Source organism: Aedes aegypti, chromosome 1 (genome assembly GCF_002204515.2).
Source record: "Aedes aegypti strain LVP_AGWG chromosome 1, AaegL5.0 Primary Assembly, whole genome shotgun sequence".
NCBI lineage: Eukaryota > Metazoa > Arthropoda > Insecta > Diptera > Culicidae > Aedes > Aedes aegypti.
The window spans coordinates 286,231,295-286,252,573 of NC_035107.1; the positions used below are offsets into that span (position 1 = coordinate 286,231,295).

The 21,279-nt window shown below is 40.4% G+C and overlaps 1 protein-coding gene across 4 annotated transcripts in view; it reads right to left on the minus strand.

Annotated features, from left to right (window-relative positions):
* LOC5565754 (RNA-binding protein Nova-1) overlaps positions 1-14,142 on the minus strand; it is a 208,418-nt gene extending 194,276 nt beyond the window's left edge. Inside the window, exon 1 of one of the 4 annotated variants that reach the window (XM_021838081.1) lies at positions 12,415-14,142. In XM_021838081.1, coding sequence (XP_021693773.1) covers positions 12,415-12,538 — 124 coding nt within the window. In that variant the 5' untranslated portion in view covers positions 12,539-14,142. The remainder of the gene's footprint in view (positions 1-12,414) is intronic. The other 3 variants (XM_021838079.1, XM_021838077.1, XM_021838082.1) reach the window with 3 other exon arrangements.
* Positions 14,143-21,279: the final 7,137 nt, after the last annotated feature.

Here is a 21,279-nt window from a genome sequence, read left to right on the forward strand (position 1 = left end):
GAATTTTCACAAACTTTCGAGAAGAACTTCGCATACTCTTGAGAGAAGTTTGCAAGCTTTTGGGAAAAACTTCGCAAGCTTCTGAGAGAAGCTTCACAAACTTTTGAGAAAATCTCAGCAAGCTAGTGAGAGATGCTTCGCAAGCTTCTGAGAGAAGCTTCACAAGCTTCAGAGAAAAACTTTTCAAGCTGTTTAGAGCAGCTTCTCAAGCTTTTGCAAGCAGCTTTGCTAGTTCATGAGAGAAAATAAACAACTTTTGAGAGAAGCTTCACAAGTGATTGGGGAATGCGTCAAAAGCTTCGCTAGCCTGTTGGAAAGCTTGGTTGGTGTCCGATTAGAAGATCTGCAATCGTTAGTGAAGCAATCTCATGAGCAAACGATAGAGTTAACCAGAGTGGCGTCTATGTCAAAACTGGAACAGCGGTGAACTGTCATTTCCATACAAATCCGCGTTCCAATTGAACAGGAGACCTGTCAAAATTGGAACATGACGTCACTCTTGTTTACAGGCATTCTAGAGTTAACTATGTGTTCGAAACAATCAAATTATATCGTTGAAATGTCAAGCAGTTGAAATTAATGCAATTGAGAAGATTGGCAAGCTTTTGGAAAAAAAAAAATTTGAGAAACTTTTGAGCGAAACTTGCAACACGTCTAAGAGAAAACATGTGCTTCTTAGAGCATTGAAAAGAAGTTTCACAAAGTTCTAAGAGAAGCTTCACAAGTAACTGAGTAAAGCTACAAAGTCTTCAGTTGTAAAGTTTCGACAATTGTTGTGTAATAGCTTTACAAGTGTATGGAGAAGCTTTGTCTGCGTCTGCGTAAAGTGAATCTGCAGTCGTTAGTGTAACAATTCCATGAACAAAATATAGAGTTAATCATGAATTCGAAACGATCAAATTATACCGTTTAAATGTCGAGCAGTTAAAATTAATGCAATTGCTTCTCAATTTTATTACACTGTAGCAACTGAGCGACAATTCTTTCCCCCTATTTATCATTCATAATCAACTCTCCATAACGCGATATTGAAGGGATCATAGAGTTAGGGAGATATTGAATTAAAGAACGCAAGATTTGTGCAAGGGACCATGGAGGTAGCTATGAAAATACTCTTTTGCTATGGTTCTACAACTCGATATTGAGATATGAAACACCGAATTCAGGAGAGTTAACTGTACTGCACCACCCACTTGACATCGCTGCTCACTCAAGCACATTGCATTGCCATGGAGCACCCAAATTGCATCGCAATGCAATGCCATGTATGTTTTGTGGCTTCTTATTTGCTTCTTCCAGCCTTCACACCATAACCGAATGCGTTTTGATGGAGGATTATTTGCGCACACAGTTCCTATACCCACATGGTGCGAACCACTTCAGTAAGTTTCCCTGATACGGGCATGCATGCTGGAACCGTTTTTGTCGAATGACAAACGTCATTATCTCAGCTCGCATTGACAGAATTTGATTCTGATGAAACACAACTCGCTGTGCAACTTCACATTACCATAGGAGACAATCAACCCAGCGCCTCCTTTGTTTACCCTTCGAGAGTCTCTACTCTCGTCTCGTCGTTATCAGTTAGTTAGGTACTTATGTGAGTCACAGGAGGGACCGAATCGAAGCAGGCGGTCAGGCAGTATAGGAAAATCGAGACACGGTCATTACTCAACGTCAGATCGGTCCGTTCATGGCTTGCTGTTTCGATTCTTTTGATGTGTTTATTCACGTCGGTCGGACGAAAGTAGCAACAATAACCGACTAGCAGGATGGTACGACGACAATGGACTCGGATTATTTTGGCGATTGTTTTCAATCGAGACGGTGAGGTAAGTATTTTGGCACTTGCAGAGTGATAATTATGAACGTCGAATGGGAAGCCGAGACAGCTGAATCATAACACGCGCTTCGAGATGATACGGCGGGTAGTCATGAGTAATTTTTTTTAGGGACGTTTGGTTGGCAATGCCGGAGATATCGGTTGAGATGGGCTCTTTGTTTTAAAGAACGTCGAAGGGCGAAATCAGGTGATCAGGTGAGTGATTCATGTGGAAATGTTGTTTTCGGTAGAGCTCAATCGTTTTGATGTTGAGTTCGAAATATTGCCATACCATGCCCACACAGTTACGGATCACCCACAGTGACGGATCACTTTCGTGTTTAACATCGGATAACTCGCTCAAAACATAAACAGTGACGTAAAACATATTTTTCCCATGTTATACTATTTGCCTTCTACCATTTGTAATGTTAAGCACAACATTCAACCGCTTAATAACAGTGTATTTGACAAATGTTTAGTTGGTACCACACAGCTATCATTATATGGTCGTTTTCTGTAAGAAGTGCCGTCAGCATTCATAAGCTCCCACATGTGGTAAAATTCAAATATTATAGCATAAACCATGCTCCTTCGCTTCAATTAAGTATGAATTCATCTTTGGAAAACATGTTTCTTGATTGTTGATTCTAAATATCGAATATTAGCACTTCTAACTAGTGATCCATAATATGGATCAGGAAATGATTGTTTACCACGGTTATGGATCACTTCCAAAGAATGTAGATTTCTGCCATTTTAAGCATTGGATTCGACATTTTCAGACAATCGCACTAAGGATAAAACTAATAAAACATCAAGGATTGTATATTTCATTTTTTAGCAGACAAAAATGAGTGGAAAACTTGATGTGGAGCGAAAACAGTTCATTTCTCAGTTACTACAACGCAGTATCACAAAATAAGGGCATTTTACCCTTGTTGACAGCTCTAACACTGCTATTTTTTGCAGTTATATATGACACATTGTTAACTTTCGCCAAATCATGCAATACAGATGCATTGAGTTGAAAATCTTTTGATTTTGCGCACTGATCCGTAATATGTCACAATTTGATCCATAATATGAAAATTGATCCATAATATGGTTTTCAGAAACCGATACAATTTTTAATTTCTATGCAATCCTATGTAAATATTACACTCAAAACAGTTTACTAACCGAAGTTCCAATTTGAAACGATTCAATTCATGCATTTAATTTACAATTTCACATTTTCCATGTCGTTTTATTGAATTTTATAGGTTGGACTCCACACTATTTGATCCATAACTGTGGGGTCATGGTATAAATCAACACTTTTTTTTTTTATAAAAAATCGCAATGTCAGAGAGGGAATCATGATTGTCAATCATTTTTTCTTCTTGAAAGTGACCCTTAATAGATGGTTCATAACTGTGGAGTGCGTTCTATGAATCCTGATTGCCTATTGGTAGCCCAAACTTTTTTTTTCGTAGGAGCTTAGATGCCTTTCGCAGAGAAGCATCGAAACATCTTTCGTAGAAGCTTTGAGGCTTGTTCCAGAAATACTAAAAGTTTCTCCTATAAAGCATACAACAACACAAAAGTTCGGCTAATGAGATGAAGCTTGAATGCTCTTGCAGAGTAGTTTGGAAACATCTAACTTTTAGATGATCTTTAGCTTTATTCAGAGAATATTAAAGCTTCACAAATTTCAACGTCAACTCAAACATCTCAGAATCTTATGTGCATTTCATGATTTCTAGCTCGGAAGCTTCTTAGTGAGAAAATTGGAAGTTTCTCATGGTTTCTTCTTGCCGAGAAGGTTTTCAAAGAGCAGTTGTAAAGTTCACAAGAAACAGCTTGACAGTTTCTCTGAATGATTTTTTTTTTCTCAAACAGGCTTGAAAGCAGAGTTGCTCGCTGTCAATATCAACGCCTCAAATTTGCTGATTTGTAAAGGCCGACTGCGATACAGTTCTGATCATTCTATTGAGCATTTTGCACCTTATTAGACTACTGTGCAGAAAATTGTTGCACAGTGAACATTTGCACACCTCTCAAATACACTCACATTCTCGTTTTACAGCGTGCTTTGATGATACCTTTTTCACCTTTCTTTTAATTGCGAACGATTAGCATAAGCGATAGAACACAAATTATGTCACGCTAAATTTAAGCTTTTTCGAATACTCCTTCCCTCTTCGTCTCGTTTTTTGTATGAGCTCTCCAAAAATATTGTAAGAACTGCCACGCTTGGCTTGACTCCCTCCCCCTTTTGAAATACAGTCGACTCTCCACACCTCGATGTACTACATCTCGGTATCTTTCTCTATGTCGATGATTGCTTCGGTCCCTTCATTCTGCATACGAATTCTCTCTCCATATCTCGATATCCTCCTCATCTCGATATTTCCATATCTCGATGTATTCCTGTAGATTTTTTTTCCCAATTTTCTCTTTATATGTCGATATGAGCATTATCAAAGGTTACTAGACCAGATTTAAGCAACTCAGAACAATTTGGAAATTCGAATGAAGTTTGTTTTTTTATTATTTTCCTAGTAACGGAGTGATTTTCAATCTAGTGTTCATTGAATTAATGTTCTTTGTCTCGATCTCTCCCTATCTAATTGAGCTCCCGTTAGTTGGGCTATAGCCCACCTAAAACGAAGGCAAACGTCATTTTCTGACATAAGACGCAATTTACCAATGTTGGTAGCTCTGTTTTTCTTTTGTTCTATGTTATTTGACAGCTCAAAACTCAGCCCGATTTGTGAAGTCTTTCGCTAAGTGGGCTACAGGCTTAGTGCAACGAACGAAAGTTGACTGTAGATTGGAAACATCTTACTTTTAGAAGATCTATAACTTCATTCAGAGAATATTGAAGGTTTCTCCTTTAAAGCTTCACAAATTTAAACATCAACTCAAAGACATCTCAGAATCTTATAGGCATCTCATGATTTCTAGATCGGAAACTTTTAAGTGAGAAAATTGGAAGTTTCTCATGGTTTCTCCTTGCCGAGAAGGTTTTCATAGAGCAGTTGAAAAGTTCACGAGAAACAGCTTGATAATTTCTCTGAATGATTTTTTTTTTTCTCAAACAGGCATGAAAGCCTCACCGGGAGATGCTCGAAAGCTTATCAACAGAAATTACAAAAATGATTCATGAGATGTTTAGGATCTATTCCCAATGAAGTACTGAAGCTTTTCATTTAGGAGATCGGAAATTTCTATCCAAGCAGTTCTGGTGGTGAGCATGCTTGAAAGTATTGCATAAAATACGACGGGAAACGTTCTCTGAAAACTAACTTGATGCTTCTGCTTCCTTCCGGCGTTACGTGCCATGTGGCACAGAGCCTGCTCCTAAGTATTCTTATGAGCACCTCCACATATGTTAACTGAGAGATTTCTTTGCCAATTGACTTATTTTGCATATGTATATCATGTAGCAAGCCCTGAGAAGTCAAGAAAATTTTCATTTTTCTTTTTTAAATGTTGTTTTACAAACAACCATCAGCACTGTTTTGCTGCATAGCTGCACATTAACCGCTACAAATTTCTGAGCTCGACATCTTTTCCTAGAGGAGTTCAGGCTTCAGGAGGTTTGCAAACCCCCCCCCCCCCTATCCGGAAGAACTTCAAAACCTCAATCTTGCAGAAAAGATATCTCAATGAAACTTGTCAAACTTGTCTGGAAGTTGTGATAGCGAAACTCGAAAGCTTGATATCAGAAGTTTCTTTCAGAGAAGCTCGGCACTGAACCATGAGACGTGTGTGAAAGCTTCTTAATGTAAAGCTAGGAAGAACCTTTCAGAAAAACATAAACTATATTCTCAGTGTAGCTCAAAACATGTTCTGTGATAAGTTTAGGAACTTCGTTTCGCAACTCATTCATAGAAATTAGAAAACCATCAATTGGTGGCGACTAGAAATTCAATCGCAACCGTCAGAACAGAGATCTCTTATCAGGCAAAATCGGAGGATTTCTCAAAAGCAGCTCCAAAGCTTTTTCCAGAGACAATGCAAAGCTTCCTACAGAAAAGCTCCAAAGTTTCTTGCAGATAAGCGTCAAAGCTGATCGCGGAAAAAAACTAAAACATCTTATAGATAAGCTTCGAAGCTTATTGCAGATGAAAACTAAAAGGCCTAGCAAGATTCAACAGAGAAGCTCAAAAAAGGGCTTGAAGAGTTGTTTTTTTTTCGAGTAAGCTGTAATGCTTGGTAGCTTTTCCTGAAGAAGCATTAGTTTGGAAGCATCCCCCAGAGAAGTTCGATAGCTTCTTATAGAGAAGCTAAGAATTTTTTTCCACTGCAGCTTGGAAGCTTTTTCCAGGGCTACTTAGCAGCTTCTATTAGTAAAGCTCAGTAGTTTGGAAGTTTGTTCCACAAAAGCTTGGAGGGCTTTTTCAGAAATGTTAAGAAGCTTCTCTCAGATCAGTTTTGGAGTTTTTTTTCCAGAAGGAGCTCGTGAGCTTCTTTCAAAAAAGCTTGGAAGTTTCTGCCATAGATGACTCAAAGCTTTACTGAGAATCTCCTCCCAGGGAAGCTCTGAGCTTGTCCAAGATAAGCTCGGAAGCCCCTTCCAAAGAAGCTCGGTAGCTTCTCCAACAGAAGATCGGTAGATTTTCCCAGAGATGCTTTGAAGAAACTTGTACATTCCTGGAGGTTATAATAGCCAAGTTCGTAAGTTTTGTCTCGCAAGTTATTTTTTAGAAAAGTTCGGCACTGAATCATGACACGTGCGAAAGCTTCTTGATGTAGGGTTAGAAAGAATCTCTTATAAACGGTTCAAATTTATTCTCAGTACAGCTCAACACGTTTTCCGTGAAAAGCTCAGAAACTACGATTTGTAGCGTGTTCATATAAATAAAAAAATCAATCAGTAAAGTTCGGAAGCGTCACGCAGGGAAGCTTCAAATTTCGTCTCAGAGAAGCTCAAGAGCTCCTTCGAAGCAAGCTCGAAAGTTTCCTAAAGATAAGCTCCAAAGCTTCTTACAGCGACAATGCAAAGCTTATAACAGAAAAGCTCCAAAGTTCCTTACAGATAAGCTTCAAAGATGATCGCGGACCAGATCAAAAGCTTTTTATAAACAAGCTTCGAAGCTTATTGCAGATGAGCACCAAAGCTTTTCACAAAGGATCTTCAAAGCTCCTTACAGAAAGGCTACAAAGCTTTGAACGGAAGCTTAGAAAGCAGCTAGGAGAGATGTTATTTTTCAAGTAAACTGTAATGCTGTAATGCTTCTTCCAAAAAAGCTCAGAAACTTCATTAAGGGAAGTATGGGAACTTTTCCTAAAGAAGCATTAACGAATTTCTCACAGAGAAGCTTGGAAGCTTCTCTCAGAAAAACTTGGTAGTTTTTCTCAGAGAAGCTTTTTCACAGCAGCTTAGAAGCTTCTCCCTGGGCAGCTTAAGAGCTTGTGCTAGTGAAACGCAGAGGCTTCTTCCATAGAAACCTGAAGGTTTGTTCCACAGACATTTGGACGGTTCTCTCAGTTTGGAAGCTTCTCTCAGATCCGGATGAGAGTTTTCCAGAAGAAACTTGAGAGCTTCGTCCAAAGAAGTTAGGAAGTTTTTGCCATATAAACATAAAAGCTTAACTTACACACTTAAATCAAAATGCCGATCTCAGTCGTGCAAATCTCGGTTAAAGTTCGTTTGCTGTCATTTTAGCAAAAGTGACGTTTGATGTCAACGGCACCCACAGGTGCTGCTGTGAACAAACTTGATATTTTGCTGATATATCAGCTAAAACTCAGTTGCTGACCGCTCGGCTGTGCGGATCTCGGCAAATTCCTCTAAGATGAATATTTAGTTGATCAACTTTGTAAAATACACCAACTTTGTATCTAATCACTGGACTGAGATATAAACGAATAAAATGTTTACCCACTAGCGCCATCTTGGGAGTGTTTTTCGAACTAATAAGTTTGTAGGCGAATAGATCCCATTTAGTTGAACATATTTGTCGAAATTGGTGTGTCTCATCACTGGGATGAGATCTATCTTGTGAGTGTTTTCCGAACTATGTAATAAAGTTATAGGCGGATAGGTCTCATTTAGTCGATCAATTTTGTCAACAATTGGAGTGAGATGTAAGCGAAACAAATATTTGTACGCTGAGAAGTTACTTCGTATGCTGCTTCAACAACTGTGCGTCATCTGGTGAGTGAATTCTGAATTAAGTCAGCTGTCCTTTGATCAAATTTACAGAAGACAGTTTTCTCCAAAACCCTATGTATTGGACGCTGGGCGTTCGGGGCTTCTGTCCTATTTTAGCAAGCTGGGCGGATATGGGTTAAATTGCGATAACTTTTCCGGTTTTCGATATTTTTGCACCATTTTTTTACAAATTCTCAAGAACTCTTCGATTTTGATCATTGGTTATCTGGGTCCCGAAAATATTTCCATATTTTTTGGCTACAGACTTTTACTCATGTTCGGTTATTCGCTTTTCGAAATAATACTTTGATGAGAGTCTATTGTGAAGAAATGAAGCAATTTGGAGCAACCGTTTTTGAGAAATGAGTATTTATATTTGTGGTACCAATCTGGTCGCATTAGGGTATTAAAAACTTCAAAAAACATCATTTTGTAATTGGAAAATTTCTTGAAGACAACTCAACAGATTCATATGATTTTTTTTAAAGAAGCTAGTTGTTACCTAAAATTTATATTCCATATATATTTTTTTTTCGATAAATTGACTGAAAACGAAATGGCGATACAAAAAAATTTATATGGGGAAAGTCGGTTCCCCAAGGAACATTAGAATATCTTCAAAAGCGGATCACCAATGATCAATATCGACTCATATTCTAAAAATAGGTGAGTTTTTTGACAACTTTTGAAAAAATTGCGCAAAAATATTGAGAAACAAAAAAGTTATCGTGATTTGAATATTATTTTTATGAGGCTGCTTATTCCAATTGCTAATGAAAAACTATTTTGAAAGGAATTGATATATTTTCTTCGATACGAGGAACAGAGCTGCCTCACTAGTGATGCCTTTATAGATGTCATAAAGTTGGATATAGGGAAGTGTGATAGTCTAGGATTCACTGTAAACGAGTTATGAGACCGTATTCAAATTCAGTATATGTGTTTTCCAGGGATGGAGCAAAGGTATTTTCACCTTTTACCACTCTCCAAACTTTTGCCACAATATTTGCAATTTGAATAACACAATCAGCCGATTCTATTTTTCATCTGCCGATTTGAAAACACGCGGAACCCACGGTAGACACAACAAGGTAGGCTATTCCCACGTGTAAACAACGATTTTCCATCAAAACATGTGTCGTCATTCCTATCGTCAAGCATGAGGCCTTGAGGATAGTAAAGGAGAGCAAGCCTTGCTTTCTTTTGCACTCGTTCGAGCTTGCGATAGGAATGACGTCACTGTCAAATGTCATTTTTCGGAGTATAATACCTTGCTTCTTTTTACCGTGCGCGGAACCGAAATTGACGTGACAGAAAATTCAAAACGCAGCCGCGCGCAGCTTACTACGATCTCTTCTTCATGAACAAATTGCTTGTTTGTATCCTTCACTACTCTACTGAACGTAGAGCATCTAAACCACTAATAATATTCCACCAATCTCTAACAGTAAATGATATATTCAAAACTGGTTTGAAAGAAACAATATTTGAATGATAGAGAGCTAACTCGTGAATATCAATCGCATTCTAAAGTCTAAATTTTACACTTTTTGGTTGTTTTAGTGAAAAATCTCATACTTACTTTTTAAACATGAACGCATGTTTATAGATCTGCAGCATTTTGCACTTCTAATAAAAATATTTCAATCGGTAATCTCGGAATAACATATTATGGAAATAATACATGCAAAATAAGTTTTTTGATGTTTTGCATTTTACTCTAAGAGATCTGCCGAATATAACGCATTTTTTTGGGACTGAATAGGAAACCTCCATCAGAACGTGTTTTAAAATTTCAAATGCTATTAATTTCGGTTTTTTTCAAATTTGAAATATTTTTCTTTACAATTCGTTTACATCAGACAATTGGTTTTATATCAGAAAAATTGTACTCAAAAAATAACTTGTCGATTATTAAGCCAAATTCTAACAATTACTGATTTTGGTAACGTCTAAAAATTGACCGTTCTAAACGGTCATTTGTTTGAAATTTTAGTGGTCCCGGCAAACTTCGTCTTGCCATCAAGGCTGTTGAAAAACGCTTTTGATCGTTCCATATAAAATGACAGTTTCGTTCGCACTCGTTTTTTCAACTTTCCCGGTGAATATCCTGGGATTTTTATACACACAAACACGTCGGAACCCTTGACGAACAACACTGAGAAAAAATCATTCAAATCCGTTCACCCGTTCGTAAGCCATTTCGTGACATACAAACACCATTCCATTTTTATTTATATAGATTATCACAACCAGGGCTGGGAATGGTAATAGTAGTAGGCTTGAATTTCGCGAAAATCATGTGGCTTCTCTCACTACAGTAGTTTAAAATCGTGATTCTCATCAAGTAGACTATTTTGGATACATGAATTTTCTAAATCAGTAGTGTCATTGAAGGCTGTAAATGCGGGAAGAAGAACATTTTTCTACAGTAGTTTTGGGTTACCTACTTGTCTACTGTAGTGTGAACTAAAATCCGATTGCGATTTCATTAATGAATTAGAAAGATATAGCATGCAGAAGGTTTTATAAAACTAACAGCCCTTAGCTTGGGCCTTTCTGCCATAGATGCTTGAAAGCTTCCAAGTTTTCTAGGAAGCTTGGACCTCTTCCCAGATAAGCTTGGAAGGCACTTCCACAGAAGCTTGTATGCTTCTCCCAGAGAAGTTTGGAAGTTTGTTCCAGATAAGCTCTGAAGCTTCACCTAGTGTAGCTTGGAAGCTTTTCTAAGAGGAGTTTGGGAGATGCTTGGAGGCTCTTTCCAGATGAGTTGGAATTCAAAAAAAGAAGCTTTGAAATTTTTTTCAAAGACGCTTGGCAGATTTTTCCGGAGAAGCTTCTTCCAGAGAAGCTCGAAAAATTTTACCTCAGTAATTTGGAAATAAGCAAAGCTAAAAACTTCAATCACTCACTTCCTAATGGACATACTTAATTGAAAACTAATTTAGTTGGATACAGGCCTTTGTTAGCAAGCATTATGAATCGCTTAAAAACATCGTCTTTCAGTAATCTATTGGCATAAACTAGGAAGTACTAAACCATGCTGAAGGTGTCTGAATTCGATTCCCGGTCGGTTCAGGATCTTTTCGTAAACTCCTTGATTTCCCTGGGCATAAAGTATTATCGTGCAGATATACGAATGCAAAAATGACATCTTAAGCCTTAATAACTTAATAAGATGTCAAGAATTCCCATAACAATTTTCTTGGACACCCTGAGCCATACACTCAGGAAAACTTCAATAGGAATTAAATTTACCGATTAGAGACGGCTTGAAATAAATTTACAGATAAACGATGACCGAGCAACATTTGACCGTTTCGCTGTTCAAATCTTTTCGATTTTGTATCAAGTAACTCATATCCAGGTTTTAAATATTTTCAGAATAAATTTTATCATGGCTTCAAATGATTTCAATGCAATTTCATTTGAGTTTCAATTCTATTTCACTAGCACATAAAAGATCAACTAAGTTAGATACTGTTTTACTTCCTATACTAACAGTTGTGCGATATCTAAAGTTCAATGGTTTTCAAAGCAAGAGTTGGTAGAACTTATCTCCGTTTTCTCAGATGTGCATTTTCAAACAATCCGGTTATTTCCTAACGCGAGAGGATCACGAAGTAAGCAAGATTGAGAGAGCGCCTTACATTCAGGAGAGAGTAAAGGTACGACTAACAATCACCTATTGTGGTGAATAATGATCGTATCATTCAACGATCGTGGTGACATTTGCTATTGTTCTGGTTCGATGAAGGATGATGCATCGAAGTCGTAAGTTGTGCGTGCGTTCTGTCACTGAAATTCATCGAAATCCGCGCTTCGCGTCAGTGCTGCAGGTGCTGATGGTTTTGCAACGCGCTGGTTTTGTTTTGATATTCGGATGTGATGGATGACTTTTTAACACCGAACGCGGCCTCATCGCGATTCCTCGTTTCTCGTCAATGAATAGCGCGATTTTCGGATGAATAGCGAGTTTAGGTGCGGTGCGAGGACTGATAAGTGATATATATTTTTTGTTGTGAGAAAAAAAAATGTGATGGGACACGACACACAGAACGGGAGCAACGATAACAAAGCAGGCGGTGAGGTAGTGCTGCTGCTGCAGCAGCAGTGCTAGCGCAGAAGAGAGGTGCGTTCGATTGTGATATGATAAGAGCAAGCAGGCGTGAGAGAGCGAGCGTGAGGCAGCGAACCGAGGGGTATTTTGGATGAAAAACACAATAATTAGAAGCGAGTTGAGAAGGTTGATTGATTGATCCTTGCCCGGTTTTATCTTCGCGCAAAGGGTGCTTGGATGAGGATGGCGGTGGCGCGATGGTATTATAATGATGATATGAGAAAATCAAAATTGGATGGCTGGTGGACCTAACCTTGAGTTCGGAAGGATCTTTCAGGGGGGAACACAGGGTGGATGGGGACTCTCTATCTTGTGAAGACTTACCGTTGGTGCTGAAGTGTGAGCGTTTGGATGTGCCATCGTCGGTTCCGTCGTCGAGGGGCCGCTTCCGGGAATCCCCTAGCTCGGGACTGGGACAGGTCGTATCCATCGCGGCATCAGCGGCCATGTTTTGGAGACAATCTACGTGGGAATACACTTTGGCGGCTTTTGGGGGACTCTGGTGCGAGGCGAAATAAAACCACTCTGCGGGTTGAAGGGTCGCTATGTTTTGGACCGAAGGTTGCTGCTCCTGTAGAGCCACTGTAGCGCAGGCACTGGGACTTTCTCTTCTTTCAAACCGGGGGGACTATGTGGCCCACTGATGGTCTTGTTGGCTATCGTTTGAGGGCCTATCGGAACGCGATAGAAACGAGAACTGCGACGACGGTCACCACACTCTCACTGTTGTTCGACACACCACCGATGCGTGTGCGCCCTCTCTTTCCTCTCTCTCTGATGGCAATTTCACCAATTCAACTCCCTACAATCTCACTCACGACCGCGACGACGAGATTCGAGGAGGCTCTCGCTCCTTTCTGCTCTCACGCGCCTTCTTGGATGATGGTCAGCTCAAAGGTTTTGTCAGCCCCGACTCTCACTTTTCTACTTTGACGTTTGGCAGGCCCGTTTGACAAATTCCCGAGCAGGGCACACTGCTGCGCGAGCGAAAATTGATTTCACTGCAAACTGAATCTCGCACAAACTGTTTCAAACTGCATCGATTTCGCACTCACTTGATCACCATTTCCGGCGGCAGCACGCTCGATCACCTTTGGAACCACGGCAAACGCAACCAAATCGCAAAGTTAAACCCCTGGTTAGCGCACTTTTTTTCCTTGCTGAGCTCAACCACAGCAGGCGTTTCGAGGGGGGACAGAATTCTTCCACGGCCAACTACGAAATCACACAAAAATCCACCACTTTTTGCTCAGGAGGCCACCATCAACTCTTGCTCTCACTCTATCTCTTTTTCACCACTTTTTTCCACTCTTTCTTCCCGTGCGTATGGGCTTCAAATTTTATCACACATATGTGAATCGACGAGCGCGAGACGCGACACCTATTGCGCAAGTGCACCACACCGCCAATAAACACACGGTCACACCAAAAAAATCAAAGGAGGCGAGCGCGTTTTCGAGTCTCTTCGCTCCCGCGCGTCCGTCCAAAATTATTCGTTTCTATTTTTTTTTGTTCGTTCGCGAAATATCGGCTGCGACCAGTTTCTTCTGCTTTGAATGGTGTTGGAGCTCGCGCGAATGGCCAGAACGTGTAGGACAGCCGGGCTAGTAGAGTGATGTGTTGTGTTGTTGTGAAGCAGCAGCGTTGTGAGCACTGACTGACTGGTTCGGAGCGAGCGAACCGACCACCATTCAAGCAGGCCGTGCGCTGCGAGTCACTCACTCACTCGCTCACTCACTTCCGAAACGATACAAAACACGTTTTCGACGATCTCTCGGTTGCGTTTCACACATTCATCGCAACCAACACCAACTCCGGACGGATTACTCAGATGATTGGAGAACTAGTTTTAGGTTCGTCGCAATGATGATTGTCACTTGGGTGGTTATTCGTCCATTCAGAAACTGACATTCATTTGAGTTTCAATCGCGATCAAAATCACTGCACACTGATTCTCAATCACTCGGTGATGACGATCGTGAATGGTGATCGTCTGGGGAGCTTATTTCTTCGTGCGTTGTGCTTCAATGATGGGAATGAGCGTATAGCAATAAAAATTTCAATTGACTGAATGACGACGACCACTATTACCACCGTGAACGCACACAAGTCGTCGAATACGGGGTACTCAGCATACACAGAGAGAGAGGGAGAGTGAGTAACTGTATCTACCCGCATCGCATCAGTTAGCTCTCTAGTAGCGATCGGGCGGGGTGGTAATCAGACACACAGTCATTCATTCAATTTGTTGAGGCGCATTTGGCTGATCAACCAATTCGCTCTGGGCTCTCTTGGGATGGTGATCGAATCAGTGAGTGCCGCTCATTTTGTCTATATTTAGGGTGACTGGGTCTGGTTGAGTGTGTGTGTGAGCGTTCTGGTAAGGTCGAATGGGAAATTATGTTCGATTCATGCTGCTAAATAGGTGGCCAAGGCTAGAGCCAGTGTTGCCACAAGTACAGATTTATCTGGAAATGTACAGATTTTCTGATAGTTTTTGGTACAGATTCTGTACGGTACAGATTACAGATTTTCACGAGAAAGTACAGATTGGTACAGATTTTTGGATCTGATGATTTTACTATTATTGAAAGATACTATTTCCATAGAATTGACCAATTATTAATAAAAACGTAAAGTTATTTCAATAAAAACTATGTTAAATTTTCAAACTTAGTAGGATTTTTAGGGTTTCTTGCAACAATTTACGTTGAGTGTGGTACAGATTTTGGGTACAGATTTTTATAATCTCTGGTACAGATGAAATAGATTTTTGAGCCTTTGGTACAGATAGAAATGTGGCAACACTGGCTAGAGCTGTTTACGGCGGAGTTGTGTGCATGGGGAAGCAGATAGAGCTCAGTTCGGTTGGTTTCTTCGTGTGAGTGATGCGGGCTGAGTAATGAAGGACAGTGAGGAAAATATGCGTCATAAGGTGGAAAAAATTCAACACGAATTGGTGGAAAAAGAAAATGCGAATAATTCAAATCCTGGGACGAATTTGTACTCAAATTCCGAGACTGTTACCTGTTGATAAATCTGCTCGAATCCCGTGGACGCATTCTACCCGACTTCCGCCAGAAGTTCATAGTCGAATCATTGAGACGATGGATTCTACTCAAATACCGCTGAAGGTTTCTACTCGCAACCTCACTGAAGATTTCTTTCTCAGTCCCACTGAAGAATTTTACTTGAATTTGGCACGAAGCTGATATTAGAATCCCGAAGGGGGCTTTTACTCAAATTTCTAGACGAGATTGTACTCGAATCTCGAGACGAGATTCTTCTCAAGACGAGATTCTTCTCAAGACGAGATTCTTCTCAATACGAGATTCTTCTCAAGACGAGATTCTTCTCAAGACGAGATTCTTCTCAAGACGAGATTATTCTCAAATCTCGAGACAAGATTCTACTCGAATATCGAGACGAGATCTTTCTCGAATCTCGAGATGGAAATCTACTCATATTCTGAGACGAGATTTTACTCGAATATCGAGATGAGATTTTCCCGAGACGAGATTCTTCTCGAGAAAAGATTATTCTCGAATCTCGAGACGAGATGCTACTCGAATCTCGACACGAGGTTCTACTCGAACCTCGAGACGAGATGCTACTCGAATCTCGAGACGAGATTCTACTCCAATCTCGAGAAGAGATTCTACTTGGAACTCGAGACGAGGTTCTGCTCGAACCTCGGGAAGAGACTCTACTCGAATCTCGAGACGAGAGTCTACTCGGATCTTGAAACGAGATTTTAGTCGAATCGAAATGAGATTCCACTCGGATCGAGATGAGATTCCACTCGGATCTCGTGAAGATATTTCACTGGAGTCTCGAGAAGAGTTTCTACTCGAATCTCGAGACGAGATTCTTCTCGAATCTCGAGACGAGATTCATCTCGAAACTCGAGACGAGATTCTTCTCGAAACTCGAGACGAGATTCTATTTGAATCTCGAGACGAGTTTCTGCTCGAATCTCGAGACGAGATTCTACTCAAATTTCGAGACAAGATTATACTCGAATCCGATTCTACTCGAATCTCGAGAAGAGGTTCTACTCGAAGACGAGAGTGTACTCGAAACTTGAAACGAGATTTTACTTGAATCGAAACGAGATTTTATTCGAATCTCGAAACGAGATTCTACTCGAATCTCGAGAAGATATTCTACTCAAATCTCGAGAAAAGATTTTACTCGAGATTGAACTCGATTCCCGAGACGAGATTCTTCTCGAGAAAAGATTATTCTCGAATCTCGAGACGAGATTGTACTCGAATCTCGAGACAAAATTCTACTCGAATCTTGAGACGAGGTTCTACTCGAATCTCGAGAAGAGATTCTACTTGGACCTCGTGACGAGGTTCTGCTCGAGCCTCGGGACGAGACTCTACTCGAATCCCGAGACGAGAGTCTACTCGGATCTTGAAACGAGATTTTAGTCGAATCGAAATGAGATTCCACTCGGATCGAGATGAGGTTCCACTCGGATCTCGTGAAGAGATTTCACTGGAATCTCGAGAAGAGTTTCTACTCGAATCTCGAGACGAGATTCTTCTCGAAACTCCAGACGAGATTCTTCTCGAAACTCGAGACGAGATTCTATTTGAATCTCGAGACGAGTTTCTGCTCGAATCTCGGGACAAGATTCTACTTGAATCTTGAGACGAGATTCTACTCGAATTTCGAGACAAGATTATACTCGAATCCGATTCTACTCGAATCTCGAGACGAGGTTCTACTCGAAGACGAGAGTGTACTCGAAACTTGAGACGAGATTTTACTTGAACCGAAACGAGATTTTATTCGAATCTCGAAACGAGATTTTATTCGAATCTCGAAACGAGATTCTACTTGAATCTCGAGAAGATATTCTACTCAAATCTCGAGAAAAGATTTTACTCTAATCTCGTGAAGAGATTCTACTCGAATCTCGAGATGAGATTCTACTCGAATCTCGAGATGAGATTCTACTCGAATCTCGACACGAGGTTCTACTCTAATCTCGAGACGAGATGCTACTCGAATCTCGAGACGAGATTCTACTCAAATCTCGAGACGAGATTCTACTCAAATCTCGAGACGAGATTCTATTCGAGTCTCGAGACGAGATTCTACTCGAATATTGAGTCGAGATTGTACTCGAATCTCGAGACGAGATTCTACTCGAATCTCGAGACGAGATTCTACTCGAATCTCGAGACGAGATTCTACTCAAATCTCGAGACGAGATTCTACTCGAATCTCGAGACGAGATTCTACTCGAATCTCGAGACGAAATTTTACTCGAATCTCGAGAAGATATTCTACTCGAATCTCGAGAAGATATTCTGCTCGAATCTCGAGAAAAGATTCTACTCGAATCTCGGGACGAGATTCTACTCGAATCTCGGGACGAGATTCTACTCGAATCTCGAGACGAGATTTTACTCGAACCTCGAGACGAGATTCTACTCGAATCTCGAGACGAGATTCTACTCGAATCTCGATACGAGATTCTACTCTAATCTCGTAAAAACATTCTTCTAGAATCTCAAGACGAGATCCTACTCGAAACTCGAGGAGATATTCTACTCGAAACTCGAGGAGATATTCTACTCGAATCTGGAGCAAAGATTCTACTCGAATCTCGTGAAGAGATTCTACTCGAATCTCGAGACGCGATTCTTTTCGAATCTCGAGATGAGATTTTTCTCAAATGGAAACAAGATTCTACTCGAATCTGGAAATGTAATTCTACTCGAATCTCGAGAAGAGATTTTACTTGAATATCGTGAAAAGAATCTACTCGAATCTCGAGACGAGGTTCTACTGGAAGACGAGAGTGTTCCTCGAAACTTGAGACGAGATTTTACTCGAATCGAAACGAGATTTTATTCGAATCTCGAAACGAGATTTTATTCGAATCTTGAAACGAGATTCTACTCGAATCTCGAGAAGATATTCTACTCAAATCTCGAGAAAAAATTCTACTCTAATCTCGTGAAGAGATTCTACTCGAATTCTGCGACGAGATTCTACTCGAATCTCGAGAAGATATTCTACTTGAATCTCGAGAAAAGATTGTACTCGAACCTCGAGAAGAGATTCTACTCGAATCTCGAGAAGAGATTCTACTCGAATCTCGAGAAGAGATTCTACTCGAATCTCGAGAAGAGATTCTACTCGAATCTCGAAACGAGATTCTATACGAATCTCGAGACGAGATTCTACTCGAATATCGAGTCGAGATTCTACTCGAATCTCGAGACGAGATTCTACTCTAATCTGGTGAAGAGATTCTACTCGAATCTTGAGACGAGATTCTACTCGAACTCGAGAAGATATTCTACTCGAATCTCGAGAAAAGATTCTACTCGAATCTCGATACGAGATTCTACTCGAATCTCGAGACGAGATTCTACTCGAATCTCGAGACGAGATTCTACTCGAATCTCGAGACGAGATTCTACTCGAATCTCGAGACGAGATTCTACTCGAATCTCGAGACGAGATTCTACTCGAATCTCGAGACGAGATTCTACTCGAATCTCGAGACGAGATTCTACTCGAATCTCGAGACGAGATTCTACTCGAATCTCGAGACGAGATGCTACTCCAATCTCGAGACAAGATTCTACTCGAATCTCGAGACGAGATTCTACTCGAATCTCGAGACGAGATTCTACTCGGATCTCGAGACGAGATTCTACTCGAATCTCGAGACGAGATTCTACTCCAATCTCGAGAAGAAATTCTCTTTGGATCTCAAGACGAGGTTCTACTCGAATCTCGAGTCGAGATTCTACTCGAAACTTGAGATTCTCTTCCAATTTCTGAGACGAGATTTTACTCGAATCCCGTGACGAGATTGTGTTCGAATCTTGAGACGACATACAAAATTCTTCTGGAATCTCGAGACGTGATTCTACTCGATTCTCGAAACGAGATTCCACTCGAATCTCGAGTCAAACTTCTACTCAAATCTCGAAATCATGCAGAGTTCCTAGAGAACTCCTAGCAGAACTTCCGAAGGGGATCCTGGAGAACATTTCGAAGGGATTTCTGTGGAAACTTTCAGAACTAGCATAAGAATTTTTAGTGGAACTTCCTTAGAATCAACTAACGAAACTTTCGGAGTTCCTTCTGAGTAAACTTGAGGAAGAACTTCAAGAGGAACTTCCAGAGGAAATCTTAAGGAAACTTTGGAGGAAACTTAAGAAAATACCCGCATCCAGAAGAACTCCAGGGGAAATTCCCGGAGGAATTCGTTGAGAAACTCCGACGAATTTTCGAAGGAATTTCTACTTTCGGAAGCATTTCTAAGGGAGCTCCTAGAGGAACTTGCGGAGTGATTCAAAGAGGAACTTTCAGAGAAATTCCAGCATACACTCTCGGAAGAACTCCAGAGAAACTTCTAGAAGAATTACTTGTGGAACTGCCGGAGTAACGCCTTGAAAAACTTCTGGAAGAAAACTTAGAGGAGATTCTGGATGAACTCCTAGCGGAACTTCCGGAGTGACTCTTGGGAAAATGTGTGGAGGAACTATTGAGAAAACTTGCGGTAGAGCTCTTTGAAGAACTGCTAGACAAGCTTTCAAAAGACACCCTAAAGAAACTTTCATAAAAACTCCAAATCTGGAATAACTTTTGTCGAACACGAACTTCCAGAGGAACTTCTGGAGGAAATCCTAGAGTAACTTACTGAAGAACTCTAAGAAAAACTTCCGGAAGAACTGCAAGTGCAAATTCTGGAGAAACTTTCAAGGAAACTTCTACAGGAGCTTCTGGAGGAACTTCTAGAGGAATTTTCGGAAGAACTTCAAGTTAAATTTTCGGAGGAAATCCTAGCGGAAATTTTGGAAGTAGTCTTAGAAGAAGTTCTGGAAGAACTTCTTGAGGAAATTCTGGAGAAACTCTTAGTGCACCTTTCAGAGAAATTCCTGGAAAAACTTCCGGAGAAACTCCTTGTGAAACATCCGGAAGAAATCCGAAGAACTTTCGGAAAACCTTAACAGGAACGTATGCTTTTAGCTTTTAGAGGAACTTCTAGGAGATTTTTCGGATGAACTGCAACAGGAACTCCTGCAATAACTTGCGGAAGAACTCCTACAGGAACTTTTGAACAAACTCCTACAGGAACTACCGGAGGAATGCCTAAGGGAACTTGCAGAAAAAAATTCTAGGAAAACTTCAGGAAATATCCAAGAGGCACAACCGAAATCCTTCTAGAGGAACTTCAGGAAAAACTCCTAGTAGAATTCTAGAGGAACTTCCTGAAGAACTCCTAGTGGAATTTCCGGAGGAATTCGTAGAGAAACTCAGACGAATTTTCAACGGAACTTCTACACAAACTTTCGGAAGTATTCCTAAGGGATCTCATAGAGGAGCTTCTGGAGGAACTTGCGGAGTGATTCAAAGAGGAACTTTCAGAGAAATTCCAGCATACACTCTCGGAAGAATTCCAGGAGAAGCTTCTAGAGGAGCTACTTGTGGAACTACCAGAGTAACTCCTTGTGAAACTTCTGGAAGAAAACTTAGGGGAAATACTGGATGAACTTCCGGAGTGACTCTTGGAGAAATTTGTCGAGGAACTATTAAGAAAACTTGTGGAAGAATTCTTTGAAGAACTCCTAGACGAACTTCCAAAAGACACTCTAAAGAAACTTCCAGAAAAACTCCAAAACTGGAGAAACTTCTCTCTAACAGGAACTTCTGGAAGAAATCCTAGAGTACCTTACTGAAGAACTCTAAGAAAAACTTCCGGAAGAACTGCAAGTGCAAAGTTCGGAGAGACTTTCAAGGAAACTTCTACAGGAGCTTCTGGAGGAACTTCTAGAGAAATTTTCGGAAAAACTCCAAGTTAAATTTTCGGAGGAAATCCTAGCGGAAGTTATGGAAGTAGTCTTAGAAGAAGTTCTGAAGGAACTCCTTGCGGAAATTCTGGAGAAACTCTTAGTGTATCTTTCGGAGAGAGTCCTGGGAAAACTTCCAAAGAAACTCCTTGTGAAACTTCCGGAAGAACTTTCGGAAAACTTTTACAGGAACGTATGAAGTAGCTCCTAGAGGAATTCCTAGGAGATTTTTCGGATGAACTGCAATAGGAACTCCTGCAATAACTTGCGGAAAAACTCCTACAGGAACTTTTGAAGGAACTCCACCAGGAACTACCGGAGAAACTCCTAGGGGAACTTGCGGAAAAAAAATCCTAGA